The following is a 24,933-nucleotide window of genomic DNA, read 5'->3' on the forward strand; positions in this document are numbered from 1 at the left end:
TTGGGGCGTGGCCACGCAGCTCACGACGGGGCAAGGTAGCCATCTCTCTGCTTCGGGCTGGCGGTGCTAGTGTAGAACTTGCCACCCAGCCAGGGCGCAGGGCACGCCAGGGGTGCGTCGGGGGGCGGCCTCGGCCGACCGCGAGCCGTGGTGTCGGTGCCGTCACGATTCCACCATGTTCTAGGTAGCTCGTATCTAACGAGGATGCACCCCGTGCGGAAGAAGGTCTAGGCCAGTAGGCCGTCTTGTTGGAAGTCCCCAACGATGGTCCCCTCCAGGTGGGAGGTCCTGGCTCGGTAGGCTCCACCTACGAACAGCCAGTGTCCCCCCCAGAGCGGGGGAAGTCAGGCCAGGTTTACCTTCTGTGTATGAAGGTCGGAGGAGGAGGGCAGGAACTCGCTTCAGGGGGCCGAGGGCTCTGCTCCCTTCTTGACAGCGCCCGAGAGGGGGGTCCTCGGCCCCACCAGTTCCCCCCTCTGCCGTGGGTTTGCCAAAGCAGGCGCGTATGTTGCACAGCCAGGAAGTTAAGTTTTAAGGGACTTTTTATTACTAGTAATAAAGAAGACCCCCGAAAACCTAGCGGAGGCCCCAAAGTTTACCTCACGACGTCAAAGCTGGTTGTAGCAGATATTATGACCCCCTTTTACCCTCGCTCTTTTTCTCTCTCTCTGGTTTTTTGCAAGCAATAACCATGCCTTCGCCGCCCTCCGGCTGTCTGTCCTCGTGGGGGGGGGGGTGGGAGACAGTGGTAGCGCCCCTTCCAGCTGGGACTGACAAAAACCACCCCAGCCCTTTCCAAGCCCAGTTCTCGAACGGATTCTTACCTGACCCCAAATTGGGCCCAGCTACAGCCAATGCGTCTCTGCTGGGATTGTCGCCTGCTTCTCCGGGGCTGAACATGGACTGGCTGGACGGGCTTTTTGGAAGGCGAAGACCAGATGCTGGTAACAGGGGAGATGCGAAAGGGAGGCTATGCTGCTGTGTTTGGGGGGAATGAGGCGTCGCTGCTGTTCCTCTCCTGCTTTGTCCGCCCGGGCGAACATCTCTCCGCCTACACCGTGCCTCAGTTTCCCCCACCGTCATACTTCTGGCTCCCTTTCCTGGTTGATGGGAGGGAGCTGCCCCATTACCTTGGACGCAAGTTGCAACAAACAGAAGCCCGGTAGAAAAGGGGTACGTTGCCTTCCTCAACTGTATTTTGAGTGACAGAGTGATCCGACAGGCTCTAGATTCCACCACCCCCCGTATTCCAGACCCCCTGATCAAAAGCTTCAGAATCCCCACCCCCAGACCATAAGATCTCATGGACTATAAAGGATACCTTGCTGGCCCTGAGAAATTGAGTTTGTGAAGACAGTGGGTGGGGTGGAGGGGCGGCATATCACTCCACACCCCCTCCAACATGTAAAGCTGCAGCGTTTCCTCACTTGCTGGCTGCTGTCCTGAAAAGCCCCCAAAGTCCCCAGATGTGCAAAACGGGTGGCGATCTGCCAGTTGCTAAATTTTATTTATTTATTTATTTATTTATTCCAAAATAGGTGAAACTTGAGGGGGGCAGTTCCAAAGGGATCTCCTCGATGTTCGAGGGGACAGCAAGCAGAGGATTGCACGAATCACCCGGCCCCTTCCCACTAAGTATCAATTAGGGATTTTTTTTTTGGGGGGGGGAGGAGAGAATGCCAATTCTTTTCTATTCCATTTCCACCTTTTCCTTGTGCTGCTTTGGTATTTGCATGTGAATGGGGGGGGTGCTTGGATTTTCGTGGGGAGGAGGTACAGTCCTACTTCCACTTTTTTAAAAAAATCTATCTCTAAAGCACTAGTACAACGGGGAGAAAGAGGAATGGTTTTATGTCCACAGAGAACAAAGAGGAGCTTTTTTATGGGGGGGGTCTAGAACAGTCCACTCCCCCCGCAAGGGTTGGGCTTCACCCAAGCCCATTCTTTTTTTGTTGACGGGACAGGAGGAAAACGGCTGCCCCTCCCCTTCCTGTACCATGGCAGAAAAAAACCCTCCCATTTTTGACAACAGACTTTATTAAAAACACTATGTGCCAATGTTCTCTAAGAAATGTCTGGTCTTTCGTGGGGGGGAGGCTGGCAGTGTATGTGACAAGCTAAAAATGCCGTATGGCAAGGGGTGTGTGTGTGTGAGTGCGTGCACATGAACACATGAAGCTGCTTTCTACTGAATCAGACCCTTGGTCCGTCAAAGTCAGTATTGTCTACTCAGACCGGCAGCGGCTCTCCAGGGTCTCAGGCAGAGGTCTTTCACATCACCTACTTGCCTGGTCCCTTTAACTAGAGATGCCGGGGACTGAACCTTAGACTTTCTGCATGCTAAGCAGAAGCTCTAGCACTGAGTCCCAGCCCCACCCCTATGCATGCCAAAGGGTGCCATGATGCATAGCTGCAAATCGCCAAATGCCCCTGCGCCTTTGATGCTCTTTGGGAGGTTTGCCAGAGTAAGCACGTGAGCATCACAAGGGTACACCAACTCCGAGGCCTCATTCTGTGCCCTCCCAATCGCCTCCGGCTAGCATTGGCCATAGCAACACTGAAGGTAGCCCTTCCCTCTTGGATGCGTGTGGCTCAACACCCCCCTCCCTGGCCTGGGCGCAAGCCAAAGCTGAACCAGACAAATTTGTTTCTCCCCCCTAAGAACCCTACACTTCCTCTGCGCACAGGTATGCTTATGCTACACCTCTGGACACGAATCAAGGACATCATGTCGTGGGGGTTACGGGCCCAGGTCTTGTGGCCCTGCTCATTTGGGTACAAGTGGTAGCACATCTGCAGCTGCCTCATAAATGGTTTGTGAGCAGAGGACTTTGGTAGCACATCAGCAGCTGCTGGTAGATGGGTTGTGAGTGGAGAAGTCTGAATAAATGGCCAGGGCAGATTAAGCTCCCAGCGTGGGCGGCAGCTCTGCTTCCAAGCCTTGGCTTGTGCTGAACTAAAGCCCTTTCAGCCAGTTGGCTTTCATTGTCTGCATGTCTTAAGTGCCATCAAATCGCTTCTGATTTATGCCAACCCTATGAATTAACTCCCTGCAAAACATCCTGTCATTAATAGCGTTGCTCAGGGTCTTGCAGATTGAGGGCCGTGGCTTCCTCAATCGAGTCCGTCCATCTCATGTTGGGAGTAGAAAAGAGCAATTTCACAACAGACACCTTGTGAGGTAGGCGGAGCTGAGAGAGTTCGGGGAGAGCTGTGACTGGCCCAAGGTCACCCAGCAGGATTCATGTGGAGGAGCGGGGAAACCAACCCGGTTCAGCAGATTAGAGTCCGCCGCTCAGGTGGAGGAGTGGGGAATCCAACCTGGTTTTCCAGATTAGAGTCCGCTGCTCATGTGGAGGAGCGGGGAATCCAACCCGGTCCTCCTGATTAGAGTCCGCCGCTCTTAACCACGACACCATGCATTCCCCCTAGTCCTTGAGAAGACGAGAGACCTAGCCTGCAGCGCATGCAAATGGAAGGCACAAAGGACCTCTCAGCCCCTGACACCTCTCTTGTTCTAATTTCTCAACCCACCTCTGAGCAGAATCAGGACTCTCAAGTCCCCCGAACTCTGTACACAAAGAAACGAGCCCTCTTTCCCAAGAAGCAGCGGAGGAGCAAAAACCGGGGTTAGAATCTCAGCAGACAACAAGGGGAAGAGGGTTGCGGGTTCCTGCTGCGGCTCCACAAACCAGGCAGAAGCCCAAGTCCGTTTGAAGTTTATTTTCCTTTAAAAAAAAAGAAAAAGAAAAAAAAGCACCCATTTCCCTTTTCTCCAGCCCTTAGAACAGCATGCAGATTTTGTTTTAACAGAGCGCCGTGGGTTCGTTTGTTTTTAATACCTGTTTTATTCCTTAAAACCCCCTCTATCAATTTCTTTTCTTTTTTTAATCTCAAACACATCACAAATGTGTAAGGAAATCTCTAAATATACCGCAAATATAAACAACAACAAAAGAGGGGAAGGGGAGAGAAAGGGGAAAAAATATATATAATATATAATATATAACAGTAGTCTACTACGTAAAGTGCTTGGCGATGGCTTGCGAAAATACTTCTAACACACTGGGGGGGGGGAAGATGGGACGTGGAGGGGGGGAAGGGCCCTCGCACCCCCCAACACTTCACCCTCGCCCATGGGACAATCCCTCTGCCCCTTGCCCGCTGCGGCCCCGTAGAACAAGTCCAGGTACTGGCTGGCCGAATGATGCCATGGGAAGGGGAGGGGTTTCCACCCGAGAGGAGGATCGGATCCTCCCGCGGGAGCCAGATTTGCTGAAGGCAGCGAAGGAGGTGCGCGGAGCCAACATCTGATTTCCCTTGGTTGGTTTTCTTTTGAACTTTTGATTGTAAGCGTGTTCTACTGATCATCCCCTACCGGCAGAGAGACGGAGGCGAGGACGGTGGCAGCCGAGGACAGCAGACGGTGCGGGGCCAGCTGCGAACAAGAAGAATAAAACACCTGCATTTAGAACCAGAGGTGTGGTAGCGAGGCTGCTTTAGGCGAAGCTGTAAGCTGCAAAGCGGATGTTCAGAGGTGGTTTTGCCATGGCCTGCCTCTACGTAGCGACCCTAGACTTCCTTGGTGGTACTCCTTGCTTAGCTTCTGAGATCTGGCTTCCCATCCAAGTACTAACCAGGGCAGACCCTGCTTAGCTTCTGAGATATGACGAGATCGGGCCATCCAGGTCAGGGAAAGAGACGTTCAAAGGCGGGTTGCCATTGCCTGCCTCTGCATAGTGACCCCGGACTTCCTTGGAAGTTTCCCATCCAAGTACTAACCAGGGCCGACCCTGCTTAGCCTCTGAGATATGACAAGATCAGGCTAGCCTGGCCCATCCAGGTCAGGGCAAGACGTGTGGGGGTAGTTTGCTATTGCCTGCCTCTGCACAACAACCCTGGAATTCCTTGGTGGTCTCCCATCCAAGTACTAACCAGGGCCAGCCCTGCTTAGCGTCTGAGGTCTAGAAGGTCAGGCTAGCTTAAGATATCTAGGTCAGGGCAGATAAACGGGGGGGGGGGGGGGTTTGCCATTGCCTGCCTCTGTGTAGCAACCCTGGACTTCCTTAGTGGTCTCCCATCCAAATACTGATCAGGGCCAACCCTGCTTAGCTTCCAAGACAGGGCTATCCTGGGCCATCCAGGTCAAGGAAAGAGATGTTCTGGGGTGGATTGCCACTGCCTGCCTCTGCGTAGCAACCCTGGATTTCCTTGGTGGTCTCCCATCCAAGTACTAACCAGGGCCGACCCTGCTTAGCTTCTGAGACCTGATGAGATCAGGCTAGCCTGGGCTATCCAGGTCAGGGCATTTGGGGGGGGGGAGAGAGCAAAATTCTCAGGTGTTCATTGCTGGCAACCTGTAAAATCTGGGGGGCGGGGCAGCCCTGAGCACGGGAGGTGCTTTAGACACACCAAAGGATGCCAGGACACAGAAGCAACAGTTAAAAATCCAACCGTGCTCCCTCGGAGAATATAAAAGCCAGGCTTTAATCAGAATGCGCCTCTAATCAGAATGCAAATAAAGGTCCCTTGTAAGGCAGAGAGAAGCAAGAGAACAGAGAGGGCCTGCAGTCAAGGAAGCTAGAGAGTAATTTCAGGCGATGCACAAGGCAGACGGAGGAGCCAAATTGGGTAATGTGACCTAATGGACGGAGGACAAGCGGCATTCCCCGCCCCCATAAAGCGCCACTTGGATCAGAAGCTGAGGAGAGAGACCCAGCTTTAAAAAACCCAATTCCTAGTCAAAGGAGACCCCATTCAAATCCAAACTCTATGACAATGCTCACTGGGGAAATCCCATGAAGGCCTCTTATTTTTTTGGGGGGGGGGGAGAGAAACACTGAAGGGGAAAAAGGTGATCAGAGAGATCTTCTCGTCCATGGTTTATCCATTCTTTACATGCAACTGAGCCAGGGTAGGAAATAAAAGAAGAAGAGTTGGTTTTTATATGCCTACTTTTACTACCACTTAAGGAAGAATCAAACCGGCTTACAATCACCTTCCCCTCTCCACAACAGACCTACCCTGTGAGGTAGATGGGGCTGAGAGAGTTGTGACTAGCCCAAGGTCACCCAGCTGGCTTCATGTGGAGGAGTGGGGAAACCAACCCAGTTCACTAGATTAGCGTCTGCCGTTCATGCGGAGGAGCGGGGAATCAAACCTGGTTCTCCAGATTAAAAGAGTCCACCGCTTCTAACCACTACACTGGTGTAGTAGCCAAACCTTCCATTTTATCCTCACAACAACCCTGTATGGTGGATCAGGTTGAGAAGAAGGTTGGTTTTTGTATGCCGACTTTCTCTACCACTTAAGGGAGAATCAAACCGGCTTACAATCACCTTCCCCTCCCCACAAGTGACACCCTGTGAGGTTGGTGGGGATGACATAGTGTGACTAGCCCAAGGTCACCCAGCTGGCTTCATGTGTAGGAGTGAGGAAACAAATCCAGTTCTCTAGATTAGCGTCTGCCGCTCATATGGAGGAATGGGGAATCAAACCCGGTTCTCCAGATCAGACTCCGCAGCTCCAAACCACCGCTCTCAACCACTACACCACGCTGGCTCTCAAGGAAGAGGGGATACATGAACACATGAAGCTGCCTTATACTGAATCAGGCCCTTGGTCCATCAAAGTCAGTATTGTCTGCTCAGGCCGGCAGCGGCTCTCCAGGGTCTCAGGCGGAGGTCTTTCACATCACCTCCTTGCCTAGTCCCTTTAACTGGAGATGCCGGGGATTGAGCCTGGGACCATCTGCATGCCAAGGAAATGCTCCCAGTTTGCTTGCCCAGCAACAACGGGGTGTGCAAGCAGTTTCCCGCCCCAACGAAGGGGCACGCTCTTCTTTGCAAAGATGTCCAAGCGCCAGAGGGGAATCACGGCCCGGCTGCTGGAGATTTGTTGGGGGGGGGGGGGAGGGCAGACGCAGAAAGGAAAGGCTGCTTGCAAGCCAAGCAGATAAAAAGGGGGAGGGGAAAGAGAAACATCGAGCATCACAAGGGTGATGAGGCAGCGGTAGAGTGTGTGTGTGGGAGAGCAGGCAGGGCGGGGGCGGGAAGGCCGTAGGAGCAGCGAATAATTTTGGGGACGAGTTTATGAATCAGGAGATTTCGGTACCAAAAGCAAGGGGTGGGGAAGGATGACAAACAGCCAGCTACTGCAGGGATGGAGGAAGAGAGGAAGCGGCTCGCGTCAGCCGGCGGAGGCACATGCCATGCGCACACGCCATGCGCACACAGAGACGATGAGCGGCCTCCCCCACTCCCCGATTTATCATTATGAGCAACAGCTGTCCTTCCCACTTCCCCAAAAAAGTTCAGACACATGGCTGCCCTCCCCGAGTGGAGTCACAACCCACGCATTTTCAAAATTTATATTGGGTAACGTGCCCCCATCAGCACTCCCCGCCGGGGCTAGAAGCTTTCCTTTTTTATTTACTTTGTAAAAAAGGATTTAAACCCAAGATCTTTTGTTTGGCCATGGCTACTAGTCATGATGCATACCTAATCTCTCCAGGACCAGAGGAGCATGCCTTTTATATCAGGTACTGAGGAACACAGGCAAGATAATACTGCTGCAGTAACCTTATTTGTGGGCTTCCTAGAGGCACCTGGTTGGCCACTGTGTGAACAGACTGCTGGACTTGATGGACGTGGGTCTGGTCCAGCAGGGCCTTTCTTATGTTCTTATGACAGTTCCAAGAATTAATATGGGGATTTATATGCTACAGAACTGACACATGGGGTTTTATGAACACATGAAGCTGCCTGATACTGAATCAGACCCTTGGTCCATCAAAGTCAGTACTGCCTACTCAGACTGGCAGCAGCTCTCCAGGGTCTCAGGCCGAGGTCTTTCACATCACCCACTTGCCTGGTCCTTTTAACTGGAGATGCCGCGGATTGAGCCTGGGACCTTCTGCATGCCAAGCAGATGCTTTACCACTGAGCCACAGCCCCTCTCTATGGCTCTCCAGGGTCTCAGGCAGAGGTCTTTCACATCACCCACTTTCCTGGTCCTTTTAACTGGAGATGCCACGGATTGAGCCTGGGATCTTCTGCATGCCAAGCAGACGCTCTACCACTGAGCCACGGCCCCTCCCTGTATCTGCAGAGCCCAAGATTCTGGTGTCCCTAGCTTCCGGGACATTCCTCTCTGCACCCTCGCACCACTCTGATTACTTCCTCCACCTACCCAAACTTTTCAGGAGAGAAACATCGAGTCAAGGTGAGCAGACGCACCTGCGGTGGGCGAACACCCTGGGGTCACTGCTGTTTGCAGGTCGAAAGTTTGCGGATCTTGCTGCTGGCGGAGGCGGCCTTGCGGGAGGGGTTGGAGGAGGCGCTGGCCCGCCTCTCGACTTTCGTCTTACCGCTCAGCTGCCCGGGCTCTGTCCCGTTCATGCACACCGGCTTGGGTAGCCCTCTGCTGCGACTCTGCCCATTTTGCCTGGCGTCTTCCTCGGGCACCTGTCCTGGAAGGCAAAGTGCAAAGGGAAAAGGGTGCAGGGAGGGTCCTCTGCTCTCGAGAATGGACGGAGTGCCCTCAAAACAAGCGTTTGCAATTGTTGGGCACGGGAACTCACTGCACTGATTTCATAGAATCATAAAATCATAGAGTTGGAAGGGGCCACACAGGCCATGTAGTCCAACCCCCTGCTTAACGCAGGATCCGCCTAGAGCATCCCTGACAAGTGCTTGTCCAGCCTCTGCTTAAAGACTGCCAGTGGGGGGGAGCTCACCACCTCCCTAGGAAGCAGATTCCACTGTCGAACAACTCTTACTGTAAAAAATTTTTCCCTGATATCCAGCTGCTACCTTTCCACTCGCAATTTAAACCCATTATTGCAAGTCCGATCCTCTGCTGCCAACAGGAACAGCTCCCTGCCCTCCTCTACGTGCAACCCTTCAGATACTTCAAGAGAGCAATCATGTCCCCCTTCAGTCTCCTATTCTCCAGACTGAACATTCCCATCTCCCTCAGCCTTTCCTTGTAGGGCTGGGTCTCCAAGGCCCCTGGATCCTCCTCCTCGCTCTCCTGTGCACCCGCTCCATTCTGTCCACATCCTTTTTGAAGTGGGGCCTCCAGAACTGCACACAATATGGCCTGTCCAACGTATGACTTAGAACAACCCAACCTCTCTTGTTTTGTGAGTCACAGGTCACACTGGTTAGGGCGTCTCCTTCAAGACGTCCCAGGACAAGAGACCTCCTTCACACTGGACAACACACACAGACTGGATTCTCCCCAGGCCAGGGTGATTTAAAAATGCTAGATCTGGTGGTTGGATTTTGAAGGGTTGGGACCGGGAGCCAAACGGTCGTGGGAAACTCTCTGACCTCAAAAATACCCCATTTACTCCAGACAAAAGACCCGAGAGCAAACCACAGGCAAAAACCAACAGGTGGGATACCCCGGGGTTCACAACTTTTAAAATAAATCCTACAATCATATGAGAAATTAATCAAAATTTCCTGTGGGGAAGCCAAAACAATTTAAATTGGTTTCCAACTGCCTTTGGCAGGCAATTGAACCACCAGCTGCTGACGACAGTCAAAAACAGAGCAAGACAGGAGTCTGGCGGTACCTTAAATATGAGCACTTTTTTAAAAATTCTAGCAAAGACTTTCGTGGACTAGAGTCCTCTTTATGCGTGGGCCACTCACACACACACATCCCAACCTACCGCAAAGAAGAAGAAGAAGGAGTTGGTTTTTATATGCCGACTTTCTCTACCACTTAAGGCAGAATCAAACCGGCTTACAACCACCTCCCCTTCTCCTCCCCACAACAGACACCCTGTGAGGTGAGGGGTCTGGAGACCGTCCTATGAAAAAAGGTTTTCCTAACAGTTAGAGCGGTTCCTCAGCGGAACAGGCTTCCTCGGGAGGTGGTGAGCTCTCCTTCCATGGAGGTTTTTAAGCAGAGACTAGATGGCCACCTGTCAGCAATGCTGATTCTATGACCATAGGCAGTTCATGAGAGGGAGGGCATCTTGGCCATCTTCTGGGCACTGGGGTGTGTGTGGGGGGGAGGTAGTTGGGAATTTCCTGCATTGTGCAGGGGGTTGGACTAGATGACCCTGGTGATCCCTTCCAACTCTAGGATTCTATGATTCTAGGTAGGTGAGGTTGAGAGAGCTCTAAGAGAGCTGTGACTAGCCCAAGGTCACCCAGCTGGCTTCATGTGGAGGAGTGGGGAAACCAACACAGTTCACCAGATTAGCCTCCGCTGCTCACGTGGAGGAGTGGGGAATCAAACTCGGTTCTCCAGATCAGAGTCCGCCACTCCAAACCACCACCCTTAACCACTACACCACCAAAGGGCTGTTGTGAGGATAAAATAGAGAAGAATATTGTAAGCCAAGTTTGGGCCCCACTGGGAAGAAAGAGTGGGGTATAAAGATGTAGACAGATAAGAACATAAGAAAGGCCCTGGTGCCTCCAGGAAGCCCACAAACAAGACAACTGCAGCAGCACCATCCTGCCTGCGTTCCAAAGCACCTCATATAACAGGCATGCTCCTCTGATCCTGGAGAGAATAGGTATGTATCACGGCTAATATCCATTTTTACTAGTAACCATGATTCACGGAGAAGAGATCTATCAGTGGCTACTAGCCATGGGGACTAAATGGAACCTCCACATTCAGAAACAGTCAACCTCCGAATCCCAGCGCCAGGAGGCAACATCAGGGGAAGGCCTCGGCCTCTATGCTGGATGTCCGGAGGGCCTGGCTGGCCACTGTGTGATAATAATTAGGCCAAGACCAATGGTGCAGAATAGGTAAAAGAGGTTAAGAAGAGGCTAGATGGCCATCTGTCAGCAATGCTGATTCTATGACCTTAGGCAGATGATGAGAGGGAGGGCATCTTGGCCATCTTCTGGGCATGGAGTGGGGGTTACTAGGGGTGGGGGAGGAGATAGTTGTGAATTTCCTACATTGTGCAGTGGGTTGGACTAGATGACCCTGGTGGTCCCTTCCAACTCTATGATTCTATTCTATGAATTCTTCTATAGGTAGCCAAAGGCCGCTTCCGTTTTTTACCCGAGAGAGAGAGAGAGAGCACAGCGCTCCCTTCAAGGCCGAGAGGAGCTGCTGAGCTCAGCAGCGAAGAAAACAGAGAAACTGCGAGGGCATCGCCCCTCCGAGCCGGCGTCTTGGCTCCCCCCTCCCCAGGAAATTCTGCCGAGAGGTAATTTTCACGCAGAGAAGAAAACACGACAGGGCAGGCAGGCTTTTGAAGCCGGATGACTCAGGGAAACAGCGGTGAAAGGGATGCGAGGGGATGATGCCTAATCTCGCCAACAGACGCACGACTCCTTTCGCTTGGCACGCCGAGATGCCCAACGTCATGGCATTTCCCTGCTCATGCCCACCGTCATACCCATCCGTCTGGGGGGACGGCAGGGTGGGAGGAAAACAGAACGTGACCGAGAGGCAGATCAGCATCCTGATTCTCTTCCTGGAAAGCGCCAAACCCCAAATTGCTTTATGACACACACACAAAAGCCTTAATGGGTTTCATCTTATTCTGTAGTGTACGGCGTACAATTTTAAGGTTGGGTGGGGGGTGTTTGAGCTTCTCTTTCCAATTTTGCAGCTCGGGGGGGGGGAGGGGAAGCTGCCATTTTCTACAAGGACAGCAGATGTGGCAGAATTTATACCATCTTTGATTTTATAAACATCTTTCACCCGAGTAGATGATCTTTCTATCTTCCCCTTAGATAGGGTTGCCAGGTCCCTCTTCGCCACCGGCAGGAGGTTTTTGGGGATGGAGCCTAAAAAGGGCAGGGTTTGGGGAGGGACTTCAATGCCATAGATCTCTATCGGCTGAAATAGCAGGAGATCGCCAGCTACTACCTGGAGGTTGGCAACCTTACCCTTAAAGCAGAGGTGTCAAAGATACGGCCCGCGGGACGGATCTGGCCCCTTGAGAGCTTTTATCCGGCCTGCGAGCCAGCTACCCCCTCACTCTCGATCTGGGCTGGCGAGGCGTGGCCCAGCCTAACCAAGTGACATTGGGTGAAAACGCATGGTCGCTTTACCCTCCTTTAATCCCTGTTTTAGCCAGGATCGAACTCACATTAGGCGAAACGCATGCGTTCGATCCAGGCTGAATCCTGGCTGACGCAGGATAAAGCGACCATGCGTTTTCGCCCATTTATGTCGTATCCGGCCCTTGTAACAAATGAGTTCGACACCCTTGCCTTAGAGGCTAAGGCAGGACTGAAACTCCCAGAGGAACGGTGGGGAGGTGAATTAAAAAAAAAATGGGGCCAGGGAATTAATATACTTCCCCCTACCCTGACAATTTAACCCTGAGAGATTCAAGAGCTAGCAGGGACTTGGAAGAATCTTGCACTGCTGTCCCCGGTGAAATCTTTTACTGATTAGCATCCTGCATATTTTCATGGGGGAGGGGGAGAAAGAAAAGCATCCCAGATTCAACCGCTGTACACTGCATTGGTCAGGCTGCACCTGGAGTCCTCACTTCAAAAAGGATGTGGACAGAATGGAGCGGGTGCAGAGGAGACCGACAAGGATGATCAGGGGCCTGGAGACCGAGCCCTGCGAGGAAGGCTGAGGGAGTTGGGGAATGTCCAGTCTGGAGAAGAGGTTGAGGGGGGACGACATGATTGCTCTCTTCAAGTGTTTGAAGGGCTGTCACTTAGAGGAGGGCAGGGAGCTGTTCCTGTTGGCAGCAGAGGATAGGGGCTCGCAATAATTGGTTTAAATTACAGGTGGGAAGGTACCGGCTGGATATCAGTAAAAAAATTTTTTACAGTAGGAGTTGTTCGACAGTGGAATTGGCTACCTAGGGAGGTGGTGAGCTCCCCCTTGCTGGCGGTCTTACAGCAGAGGCTGGACAAGCACTTGTCAGGGAAGCTCTAGGCTGATCCTGCATTAAGCAGGGGGTGGGACCAGATGGCCTCTATGGCCCTTCCAAGTCTACGATTCTACGCTCTTCCTTGCCTCTTCGTTCAAAGGAGCCTTTTAGTGCCCTTCGAGACGAAAGAGAAAAGCATCTGAAGGCTCAGCCAAGCGGTATAAATTTTTAAGCAAGTGTTTCAGAGGAAGGGAAAGAGAAGGGGAGTAGTGGGGAGGGGGGGAAGAAAAGCTTTCTGCTTGAAGCCTCTTCCTCCTCTGATCAATGAAAGGCTTAATGAGTTTCCCTCTCTCTCCCCCCCCCCAACTGAGCATCCACCCCCGCCAGTGACTCACTTGTTCTTCCCGATGTTCCCCCTCTCTGCAGCTGCCTGGTACAATCTGCAAGGGAATTGGTCATAGAAGTCTGGAAACCCGTTCTCTTTCTGAACTGAGTGGCCGGAGGGGGGCAGGGGGGGGAGAGAAGGGATCCTCTCTTTCTTCTCCCCCTCCAATGTATCACCCTACTAAGAACAAAGATACAAGCGCTGGCTTTCTCCCTCTCTCTGAAATCTCAAGCTTCTAGCCCCTATGCCTATAAACTGAAATTTTAGGATTTTTTTCATGCTTTGCAGGGGGCATGGCTCCCAAACACAAGAAAGCAGGATACATGCAAACAGTTTCATTTGCGAAATACATTCAGGGCACAAGAGCACCCCTTTTCCGGAGTTCAGGTTTCAAAAGATGCAGCAGACACATGAACATATGAAGCTGCCTTCTACTGAGTCAGACCCTTGGTTCATCAAAGTCAGTATTGTCTACTCAGACCGACAGCGGCTCTCCAAGGCCTCAGGCAAAGGTCTTTTACATCACCTACTTGCTTAGTCCTTTTAACTAGAGATGCCGGGGAGTAAACCTGGGACCTTCTGCATGCCAAACAGATGCTCTACCTCTGAGCCACAGCCCATCTCCACGGCTCTCCAGGGTCTCAGGCAGAGGTCTTTCACATCACCTTCTTGCCTGGTCCCTTTAACGGGAGATGCCGGGGATTGAACCTGGGACCTTCTGCATGCCAAGCAGATGCTCTACCACTGAGCCACAGCCCCTCCCGTGTTTGCCAGTGTTTAAAACTGGCCCAGGAATCGAATTGGGCACTGAGGTCAGCACTGTAGAGAAGTCCTGGCGCTGGCGGGCAACTCTCAAACTCGACACTCAATGTCGTCTCAGGTGAACCAAATTAGAAGGGGCCTTCCAGGCCACCTAGGCCAACCACAGGAACTCCAAACTGAGAGCATCCCCAACAGATGGGTTCCACTGAGATGCACAGACCAGATCGTGAGGAAGACTTGCGTGGGACAATTAACCGGCAGGGTTTCACCTGCAAAGACCACGCTACCATGTGATTCTACCTGCAGAGCCTTTGTGGGGGGAGGGGAAGGAGAGGAGACCAGAGGACAAATTTTGGAGAACATAAGAACACAATAAAGGCCATGCTGGACCAGACCCACGTCCATCAAGTCCAGCAGTCTGTTCACACAGTGGCCAACCAGGAGCCTCCAGCAAGCCCACAAACAAGACGGCTGCAGCAGCGTTATCCTGCCTGCGTTCCACAGCACCTAATGTAATATGCATGCTCCTCTAATCCTGGAGAGAATAGGCATGCATCATGACTAGTAGCCATTTTGACTAGTAGCAATGGATACCCCTCTCCTCCATGAACATGACCACTCCCCTCTTAAAGCCTTCCAAGCTGGCATCTAATACCACATCCTGGGGCAGGGAGTTCCACCATTTAACTACGCTTTGTGTGAAGAAATACTTCCTTTTATCCGTTTTGAATCTCTCACCCTCCAGCTTCATCAGATGACCTCGCGTTCTGGTATGATGAGAGAGGGAGAGAAAAGCTTCTCCCTGTCCACTCTCCATCTATATGTGTGTTAACTGCTGTCAAGTCTCTTTCAACTCATGGCGACCCTATGAATCAATGTCCTCCAAAATGTTCTATCCTTAACAGCCTTGCTCAGATCTTGCAAACTGAGGGCTGTGGCTGCCTTTATTGAGCCCATCCATCTCTTATTGGGTCTTCCTCTTTTCCTGCTGCCTTCCACTTTTCCTAGCATGACTCTTTTCTTCTCCAATGACTCTTGTCTTCTCATAATGTGATCAAAATATGATAGCCTCAGTTTAGTCGTTTTAGCTTCTAGGGTCAGTTCAGGCTTGATTTGCTCTATAACCCACAGGTTTGTTTTTTTGGCGGTCCGTGGTATCCGTAACCCTCTCCTCCAACACCACATTTCAAAGGAATCTACTTTCTTCCTATCAGCTTTCTTCATTGTCCAGCTTTCACACCCCTACATAGTAATGGGGAATACGATGGCATGAATTAACTCAATCTTGGCGGGCAGTGACACATCCTTACACTTCAGAATCTTTTCTAGCTCCTTCATGGATAATGCATAATTTTACTGACCTCTATCATGTCTCCCTTTAACAGCCTTCTTTCCAAGCTGAACAGCCCTAAGCGTTTTAACCACTCCTCATTGGGCAGTCGCTGTAGTCTAGGAGGGCCCTGGACACCCTGGAGTTGCTGAGTTACGCAGCTGGTTTTCATATGAACTCTGGGTGGGGTCTGGATGATTGGGGGGAGCGGCAGGGCAGAGCGACTCTCAGCAGCTCTCGGTTGGCAAGGGCACGTGCAAACTGGCAGGGCACGAGAAACCGGAAGGGCAAGAAGGTGGACTAAGAGGCAGAGGGAAGTGCACAAATTACTTGGGGTGGGGTTGGGAGAAAAGGACCCCCTTCTTTTGATCCAAAGCCAACGGCCAAGGACTGAATCCAGCTCGCCCGAGCCACTGTCAGCTAAAACCCCTTTTTGAACTTCACCCCTCGAAAGGCCACAATTCCAAAAAGCAGCCCATTCATATCATGTGGGTATCTGTGATTGCCTGTCGCAGCAGAACAGACGTGGAGTCCGGTAGCGCCTCAGAGCCTTGTGCGAGTAAGAGCTCGCTTTGTCAGACGCAAGTTAAGTAGCGGTGTGTGCAACACAAACTGTAGCCAGAATCGCAGGCAATACCAACCTTTTACCAGCATTAAATTGTGGGACTCCCTGCCCCAGGATGTGGCGATGGCTGCCAACTTGGAAGGCTTCAAGAGAGGAGTGGACATGTTCATGGAGGACTATCCATGGCTACTTGTCAAAATGGATACTACTCATGATGCATACCTATTCTCTCCAGGATCAGAGGAGCAGGCCTATTATATTAGGTGCTGTGGAACACAGGCAGGATAAATGCTGCTGCAGCCGTCTTGTTTGTGGGCTTCCTGGAGGCACCTTGTTGGCCACTGTGTGAACGGACTGCTGGACTTGATGGACCTTGATCTGATCCAGCAGGGCTTTCTTATGTTCTTATGGAGGACGGGGCTATCAGTGGCTATTAGTCAAAGTGGCTACTAGTCATGATGCATCCCTATTCTCTCCATGATCAGAGGAGCAGGCCTATTTATGAGGTGCTGGGGGACGCAGGCAGAATAATGCTGCTGCAGTTGTCTTGTTTGTGGGCTTCCTAGGGGCACCTGGTTGGCCGCCGTGTGAACAGACTGCTGGACTTGATGGGCCTTGGTCCGATCCAGCAGGGCTTTTCCTACGTTCTTAAATGGGCTCTGCTTTGCCATCCTCAAAGAAAGGCAGATGGGGACAACCCAGAACAGAGACGTTTGACTATCCAAATGCCAATCAAGAGTGTCCAGGACTGGGCAGGTTATGCAAACCCAGCTCCCCAAACCAAGCCTCCAGTTCCATTTTGGATTGTGGCTTTTGTCCTCCAGATGAACCGCTCCTTTCCTGGAACCTTTACCTACGGGGAGTGATGGGATGAACCTACCCCCTCCCCAAAAGCTGTGTTAATACACCCGTCCTTACTCTTTCTCTCAGCAGTAGAAACAACTTCCCTGGGGTAGCATCCAGAACTCAAGCTCACTGGATAATTTACTCGCCAAACCCTGGGTACCTGGGACGTGTCCTAATGGGTCGGGGGTAAAATCTACCGCATCACTTTTGCTTGGGGGGGGGGAATTGGATTCAACCCCTCTCTTGGCTGGCAAGAGGTTTAGGACAGAGAAGCAAAAACCGCTCATGTTAGCTCTGGTCCTAGCCCAGGAATTTCACGGTGGGCATGTTGTGTGTTTACTTCAGATCCTTTGAGGCTTCTGACACCCGTGGGGAGAAAGAAAATGAGTTCCTAGTACCTCCTATGTCCTTCATACATTCCTCCACAGCATTAATTTCTTTTATAAGCGTCTCTAAAAAAAACACAAGAGCTTGAAACCTTTTCTTTTCGTAGCAAAAGCAGAGATCCTTGAAATCTGATGAATGCCGATGTATTCGCAAACATAACTAAGAAGTTGCCCGTCCCTGGATTACTGTCCCCCCCCTCCCCCAGCGCCGAACACAGAACTCTTTGGCCTTCTTACTGGAACCTACGTGCCAAGTTGAGAGAGCCCAGGTCTGGAGATATTTTGTTCTGTCACTACATACTTCAAGCCCTGTAAGTCCTTAAAAGACCAACAAAAATATTCCAGGGGATAAGGTTTTGCAAGTCGATGCTCCCTTCGTCGGAAGAAGAAGAGTTGGTTTTATATGCCGACTTTCTCTACCACTTAAGGAAGAATCAAACTGGCTTAGAATCACCTTCCCTTCCCCTCCCCACAACAGACACCCTGTGAGGTAGGTGGGGCTGAGAGAGCTCTAAGAGAGCTGTGACTAGCCCAAGGTCACCCAGCTGGCTTCGTGTGCAGGAGTGGGGAAACAAATCCAGTTCGCCAGATTAGCCTCCGCAGCTCATGTGGAGGAGTGGGGAATCAAACCTGGTTGTCCAGATCAGAGTCCACCACTCCAAACCACCGCTGTTAACCACTACACCATGCTGGCTCTCTGAAAAAGATACCTGACAAGTGAGCTTTGACTCGCAAAACCTTATCCTCTAGAAAATGTCGCTGGTCATTACAGGTGTTGCAGGACTCGAATTCAGGCCCGGAGAGAGGCCCTGCCTGGGGCTTCCCCACAACTGCAGAGCCCCCACATCGAGGCTCAAAGACACAACCCAGGCTGCTTTTGAAGAAACTCTCATCCCGAGGGGTGGGGTGGCTCTGGAGACTGAACAGGGGCCCTTCTGCAAGCGCCCTACGCATGAGGCACGGGGCCTTTCCTTGCCCAGCCCCCAAGGGAGGTGGCTGCTACGAACACTGGTGGCTGCCTTACGCAGAGTCCAGCATCATCACCTTTGACTGCCACGGCTCCTCCAAGGTCTTGGGGAGTGAAAAGCAATTCCCAGCTCTGGCAAAACGAGATCCACCAAGTGAAAATGACTGAATTGGGCTTTTCAGCCTGCAAAGCAGACCCCCACCTTCCACTAAGCCCCGTCCCGTCCCCTGATGCTGGAAACATGATCTGCCTTACTGTGGATCAAACCTTCTATTGCCTACTGTGACTGGCAGCAGCTCTCTCTATAGGGTTGCCAACAGAGGAGGAGGAAGAAGAAGAAGAGGAAAAAGAAGAGGAAGAGGTGGAGGAAGAGTAGGTGGAAGAGGAAGAGGAGGGGGGAGGAGGAGGAGAAGAAGAGTTGGTTTTTATTTGCCAACTTTCTCTACCACTTAAGGGAGAATCAAACCGGTCATCTAGTCCAACCCCCTGCACTATGCAGGAAATTCACTACCCCCCCACACCCCCAATGACTCCTACTCCTGCCCAGAAGATGGGGGGGGGGAACCCCGCAGAATCCCTGGCCAATCTGGCCTGTAGGAAAATTGCTTCCTGGGCCCAAAGTAGCGATCAGCATTATCCTGGCCGTGTAAGAAAGGGGAAGAAGAAGGAAGAGGAGGAGTTGGTTTTTATATGCCGACTTTCTCTACCACTTAAGGAAGATTCACACCAGCTTACAATCACCTTCCCTTCCCACAACAGACACCCTGTGAGGTAGGTGAGCCTGAGAGAGTGTGAGTGTGACTTGCTTGCCCAAGGTCACTCAGCTGGCTTCGTGAGTAGGAGTGGGGAAACAAATCCAGTTCACCAGGTTACCCTCCGCTGCTCATGCGGAGGAGTGGGGAATCAAACCCGGTTCTCCGGATCAGAGTCCATTAGAGCAGGGGGCATAATGGTTGAGCCCACCTTCCAAAGCAGCCTTTTCCTCATCTTTGTAGTCTGGCAATCAGTTGTAACCCAAGGAGAGCTCCAGGTCCCACCTCGAGGCTGGCAATCGTATCTCCAGGGTCTCTGGCAGAGAAAGGTCTTCCTCAAGATCCTTCTCACTGCTGGTGAGAAGTTTCGGGCTGGGGGGGGGGACTTGAATCATTCTTTTTCTGAGCCCTTTCCAGATGGATTTAAAAGCTGGCATTTTAAATCTTTTTGCTACTCGATCTAAGCTTCTCGAAGGGGTGGGGGGCCCCCACCTTAGCCAAACAAAAAAGCTTGTTCTGGTGAGCCGAATTCCACCGCCCGCTGTCGGTGGGTTTATGCGCCCTGCTTGACAAATAACCAGTCTACTATGAAACGAACTGCAAACCTTCTAAAACGTGAGGAGTCAAGATTAGGGTTGGTTGTTTTTTTTTAAAGGTTTTATTTTGCTATTCAAACTTAACATTTTTTTAAAAAAAAGAACACTTACTTACTAGGCTACGAAAGGTTGCAAAGAACAGCTTAACGCAACAAAAAATGGGGACGCAATAACGATATATATTTTAAAAAGGACGTACACACTTGCTGTGGGGGAGTGGAGATAAAGAGCTTTCTGTTACCCGGGAGAGGTGGCAGAACAAGGCAAGAAAAACGGCGCGGGAGAGAGAAAGACTATCGAAACCTCTTTCCCGTAATTGCGCGTCAAACCCACTGACTGACAAGCCCTCCGCCGGCTCTCAAACGCTGCCGTTTGCATAAGCAACAGAGAACAGCGAGCAAACGAGGCTGTGGGGGGACGGACTATCTGTCGTACCCACGGAGGGGCCGACGCGCCCACGGCAGGGAGGGGGGTCTCGGACCCTCAGGATCATAACACCGGTCGGCAGGCCGGCCTCTAGGCTTGTGAGCCACTCCCCTCCCCGGTCAAAATGTCACTTGGCAGCCGCACGGTGGGGGGACTGCTTGGTGTTCGACTGCCCCTCTGATTTCCGCAGTCCCGTGCGGGGTCTGCCATACACAGTGCAGGGCCACGATACCCACAGGTGTAAGCTGAATTTGGGGGAGCATTGGGGAGGGGGCAGTTTCTCGCCTGCCTTCCCACGACAGATGCAGCGGGGAACAAGAAGGGGGGGTGGAGGGAGGCTGGACCAGCGCTGGGGTGGGGGCCTCGAGGAGAACAGAGGAGCGGGAGTACTAGAGAAGGGGGGGTTCTCAGAGGGGGCCCCTGCTCCCCTGTGCCAAACGCAGGGGACCCGTGACCAAGGAGTTCAAGCAACCGACAGGGCACGAGGGAGCCACTGCTGCTGCCTCGGGGCCATGCACAGGTCAGGCTCAGGGAAGACTAATCAACTTCAGAGAGCTGCTTAGTGTGGCTGCTTGTCCTATAGCTTGTCCTAAGCTCGGGGCAGGCTGCTGAAAAGGACGCCAGCTGCCAACGGTGCAGCCATTGCTTGGCGGTGCCCATTTTTGGCTCCTCGCCCCCCAAGACCATGAAAACATGGGGCAGGGGGCTCCCCACACCTTTCCCCCTGGCTCTGCCGCTCCTTGGCCTCCTCTGCCAAACACGCTGGAGTTAAGCGGGGGTGCTTCCCCTGGCATGGAAGCAAAGAGTAAAGGGGGAGAGGAAACCTTCCCCCCACACACACACACACATTTGCTTGCTTAACTCCAGAGTGCTTGGGACGGGTAAGAAAATGGTGCAAATCCTGGTGGAAAACTTATTTAAAAAGGCTTATCGGGTGCTTTCCTGGATCTGCAGTTGTGCCTTTGGGGTGACATCCCAATGACAGCTTTAAGATCTTAAGGATCAAAACTTGGAGCTCTGGGTTGTTTTTCCGTTCAAAAGTTATGTCTGGCTGGAGTCTCCCTGGCAGGTTTCTCCCCCACCCCACCCCGCCCACTGCCCTCCCCCTGCCCGAGATTAAGACCATTCTAGCCGGCACCTGAACCAGCAAGTCCCTGATACTCTCTGGCTTCCTAAACTAAGCTCCCGGCTCCTTCCTCCTCGGTGCTGGTCGTCAATTCTGCATCTCCGAACAGGTACGCAAGCAGTCCCTCCTGATCTGCGCTCTCCTCCTCTCTAAGCCCTGCCTCGAATGCACCTGAGGGATGCAACAGGGGAGCAGTTAGGGGGAAACACTGATCAGAGCAGGTGGAGACATCTGGTGGCCCGGGGAATTTCCCGGGCTCCTTTGCAACTGAGACCCAAAAGGCAGAGGGGCAAATCCTTTCTTCAACACCAGGCCTCTTATGGTGAGGGGGGTGGGCAGGAAAAGACACAGGCAGGGGCTATGCCAATGCCTCCCCTTCCTGCTTCTTGAGAACCTCGCTTCTGTCAAAGAAGAAGCCATGTTTTCTAGCCCTTCTGGCTGAGGGGGAAAATATGCTTTAAATGAGCAGCCAACATCTGTCGAAACCTTTTAAAGCTCAGTAAGACTTCTGATGGCCAGGGCAGGCTTCAGTATACCTTTGAGTTTCAGCCCTCTGCTGGCAAAATCAGAATTAAGCCCAACCAGAGAAACACACAGGATAAAAGGCAGCGTGGCATGGCCCTATCTCACCAGATCTCAGAAGCTAAGCAGGGTCAGCACTTGGATGGGAGACCGCCAAGGAAGACTCGGGCAGAGGAAGGCGATGGCAAAACCCCCTCTGCTTCTTGCTTGCCTTGAAAGCCCCTTTCTGGGGTTGCCGTAAGCCAGCTGCAACTTGACGGCACTTTACACACACACGGAAACACACGCTTGCTTGCTCGCCTTGACTTTCTTTGGCACAAAGCGTTAACCTTTTTTGGGGCAGGGCGCACACAGCTTTGACCAATGCTAAAGGTAAAAAAAAGGTAAAGGTAGTCCCCTGTGCAAGCACCGGCCATTACTGACCCACGGGCCACATCACATCCCAACGTTTACTTGGCAGACTTTGTTTACAGGGTGGTTTGCCATCGCCTTCCCCAGTCGTCTACACTTTACCCCCAGCGAGGTGGGTACTCATTTGACCGACCTTGGAAGTCAACCTTGAGCCGGCTACCTGAAACCGACTTCTGCTGGGATTGAACTCTAAAGAGAGGCAATAAATTTTTTAGCAAGAGAACTAGTAGTAGAGTCATCTTATAAAGACCTAACAAGCTAACTGGAGTCAGCATAGAAAAACTGCAGAGAAGTCCGGTTCCACCTCACCTTCCATCTCTCCTCTTGACACCAAACAAGACTTAGGACAGAAGCCCCCATCCCAAGACCAGTTCATTTTTAGGGCAGCCCTGACTTCAGCAAAGATCCCATCGGTGCTGGGGCGGAGGAAAGAACGCACTCAACGGAATGGAAAAATAGCCTTAACGGGAGAAGCGCGAGCCACGTGAATTGGGCATGACGGATGCTCGGCCCACTGTGAACGCAGCTATTTTAAAAGCCCGTCTTTTAAAAATAACTCAGGGAAGAGAGAGGACACAGCCTGGGAGAACCCTCCGCTGAAGATATAAAGGGATGCGGCAGGAGGAGATCCACTGGGGGGGTGGGGGATGTAGCCGCTCCTAAAAAGTCACGGGGCAGTGCCGGGCTGAAGGATTTAGAGGGTGACCCCTCGCTGGCATACCTTTTGTCCGAAATCCAAGCTTTCTCGCCTGCCAGCATTTACACAAGTACAAAACTGAACAGCACGATGCCATCAACAACTAAGTATCTCAAAATCAATAAACGTTATTATAACTCATACATTCAAATTTTGGAATTTAATAACATGAGTAGAAGACAGTCCACACTCTAAATACTCTGAGCTTCAAAGTTCGTGTCTATCACAACACGCTGAAACAAAGCTAGGGCAGCTGAAAACTGCCCAAATCAGAGGGTGTAGATGCTGTTATAGCTTGCTCAGATGAGGAAGAATTCAGGGTTGTGAACTTGCCCGGAAGTGCAGGAACGAGAACTCTGGATATGTTATTCCTCGTTTCGATCCATTGCTTCCTCAGCCCGCATGTACAATGACGGTCACTGTACGCATCATTTGAGAGTGTCTAATTGAACCCTCTGTGGTCTATCTACTTTGAAACTGCACATCATTCTTGCGTGTAGGCTGAGGAAGCAATATTTTGAAACGAGGAGTAATGTATCCTGAGGTCTCGTTCCTGCACTTCTGGGCAAGTTCACAACAACCCTGAATTCTTCCTCTTCTGAGTGGGCTATAGCAGCATCTAAAACCTTGGATTTGGGCAGTTTTCAGCTGCCCTAGTTTTGTTTCAGGAGCCCTGTGGCGCAGAGTGGTAATGCTGCAGTACTGCAGTCCAAGCTCTGCTCATGACCTGAGTTCGATCCCGACGGAAGTCAGTTTCAGGTCGCCGGCTCAAGGTTGACTCAGCCTTCCATCCTTCCGAGGTCGGTCAAATGAGTACCCAGATTTCTGGGGGTAAAGGGAAGATGACTGGGGAAGGCACTGGCAAACTACCTCCCAAACAAAGTCTGCCTAGTAAATGTCGGGATGTGACATCACCCCATGGGTCAGGAATGACCTGGTGCTTGCACAGGGGACCTTTACATTTACCTAGCTTTGTTTCAGCGTGTTGTGATAGACACTCACGAACTTTGAAGCTCAGAGTATTTAGAGTGCGGGCCGTCTTCTATTCATGTTATTAAATATACCACTCCTTCTATACCACCTTGGGGGGTGGTTAGATTCATCTGCCGCCTGCAGATTGCTATTTCGGGGGCTTTTAGCATCATTGAGGGGCATTACTGGGCTATTTTAAATTGTATCTTTAATTGTGTTATTGTTTTTATTACATTTTAGATTGGGCAAGCTGCTCTGAGCTTAACCTTCAGGTTGGGGAGAGCAGGGCAGAAATGTAATAAAATAAAAATAAATGAAAATAAATCCTGTAATTTGAATGTAGGAGTTATGATATGTTTATTTATTTGGAGGTATTTAGCTGTCGACGCCGTCGCGCTGTTCTGTTTTATACGATTGAGGGCATTTACACAAGGACGTGGAAGCGAGCGACTGGATTTGGGCGCGCACGCGGCCAGCCGCATTCGTGCCTCCTTGGCCCTGGCAGCGCACCAAGGCTCTTCTCTGTTCTCCTACAGCTGGGTTTCTATGGCAGCGGCGGAGGCTGGCTCCTCTCTCGGAGAAGCTGGCAGCCTCCGTGTTGCCCGAGCGCCAGGGTTTGTTTTCAAAACCTTCTTTGGGGGGGAAGTAAAACAGGGGACTGCCTACCAATCACTTCACCTCCGGGCTCACGCAGCACAGCTGCCGGTCCGACCCAGCGTGGGCGGGAAAGTTTACTCCAGCATACGACGGGCTTAAAGAACGCGGCCCTGTTGCCGCCAGCCTCAAACAGCAAGCGCTAAACCCTACAGCTGTGCCTGAACTCTGTAACCTCTTCGGCGTGGTGCTGGCAGTCTCCGGGATTTGTGCAACGGATGGACGGCATAGTTGCCTGATGCCACGGGAGCCCACAGGGGTTCGGCAGGGTAACAGGCAGCTAGCCTTGAGAGGGCCTGCTTTGCCACCCAGCTATCTGAGCAAGGCAGAGCTGTGCACCTCCAGGCAGTCATTTGAGGGACGTACAGGTTGTTTATGCATGGGTGTTTTACCTGAGGTTCCTTGCTCGCTGGACCCACACTTTCCTGTCAGGAATCAATGCACCGGCCGTCTCCAAGCTCAAGTCCCCACCCCTTGAAATACTGCTTTGTAATTGGCTAACTTTGTAGTGCTTACTGTGAGAGAAAATTCCTCCCCCAAACCCAACTGCTGTATAAAAGAAAGAGTTGGTTTTTATATGCCAACTTTCTCCACCACTTAAGGCAGAATCAAACCAGCTTACAATCACCTTCCCTTCCCCTCCCCACAACAGACACCCGGTGAGGTAGGCAGGGCTGAGAGAGCATGACTGGCCCAAGGTCACCCAGCTG

The 24,933-nt window shown here is 51.8% G+C and overlaps 1 protein-coding gene across 1 annotated transcript in view; it reads right to left on the reverse strand.

The window, feature by feature from the left end:
- Positions 1 to 4,324: 4,324 nt before the first annotated feature.
- STK11 (serine/threonine kinase 11) overlaps positions 4,325 to 24,933 on the reverse strand; it is an 80,032-nt gene continuing 59,423 nt past the window's right edge. Inside the window, exons 9-10 of the mRNA XM_056844341.1 lie at positions 8,238 to 8,470; positions 4,325 to 4,438 (exon numbers count right to left, since the gene is read on the reverse strand). Of these exons, the coding sequence (XP_056700319.1) occupies positions 8,262 to 8,470 (209 nt within the window). The 3' untranslated portion in view covers positions 4,325 to 4,438; positions 8,238 to 8,261. The remainder of the gene's footprint in view (positions 4,439 to 8,237; positions 8,471 to 24,933) is intronic.

Source organism: Euleptes europaea, chromosome 2, assembly GCF_029931775.1.
Source record: "Euleptes europaea isolate rEulEur1 chromosome 2, rEulEur1.hap1, whole genome shotgun sequence".
In the NCBI taxonomy this organism is placed as follows: domain Eukaryota; kingdom Metazoa; phylum Chordata; class Lepidosauria; order Squamata; family Sphaerodactylidae; genus Euleptes; species Euleptes europaea.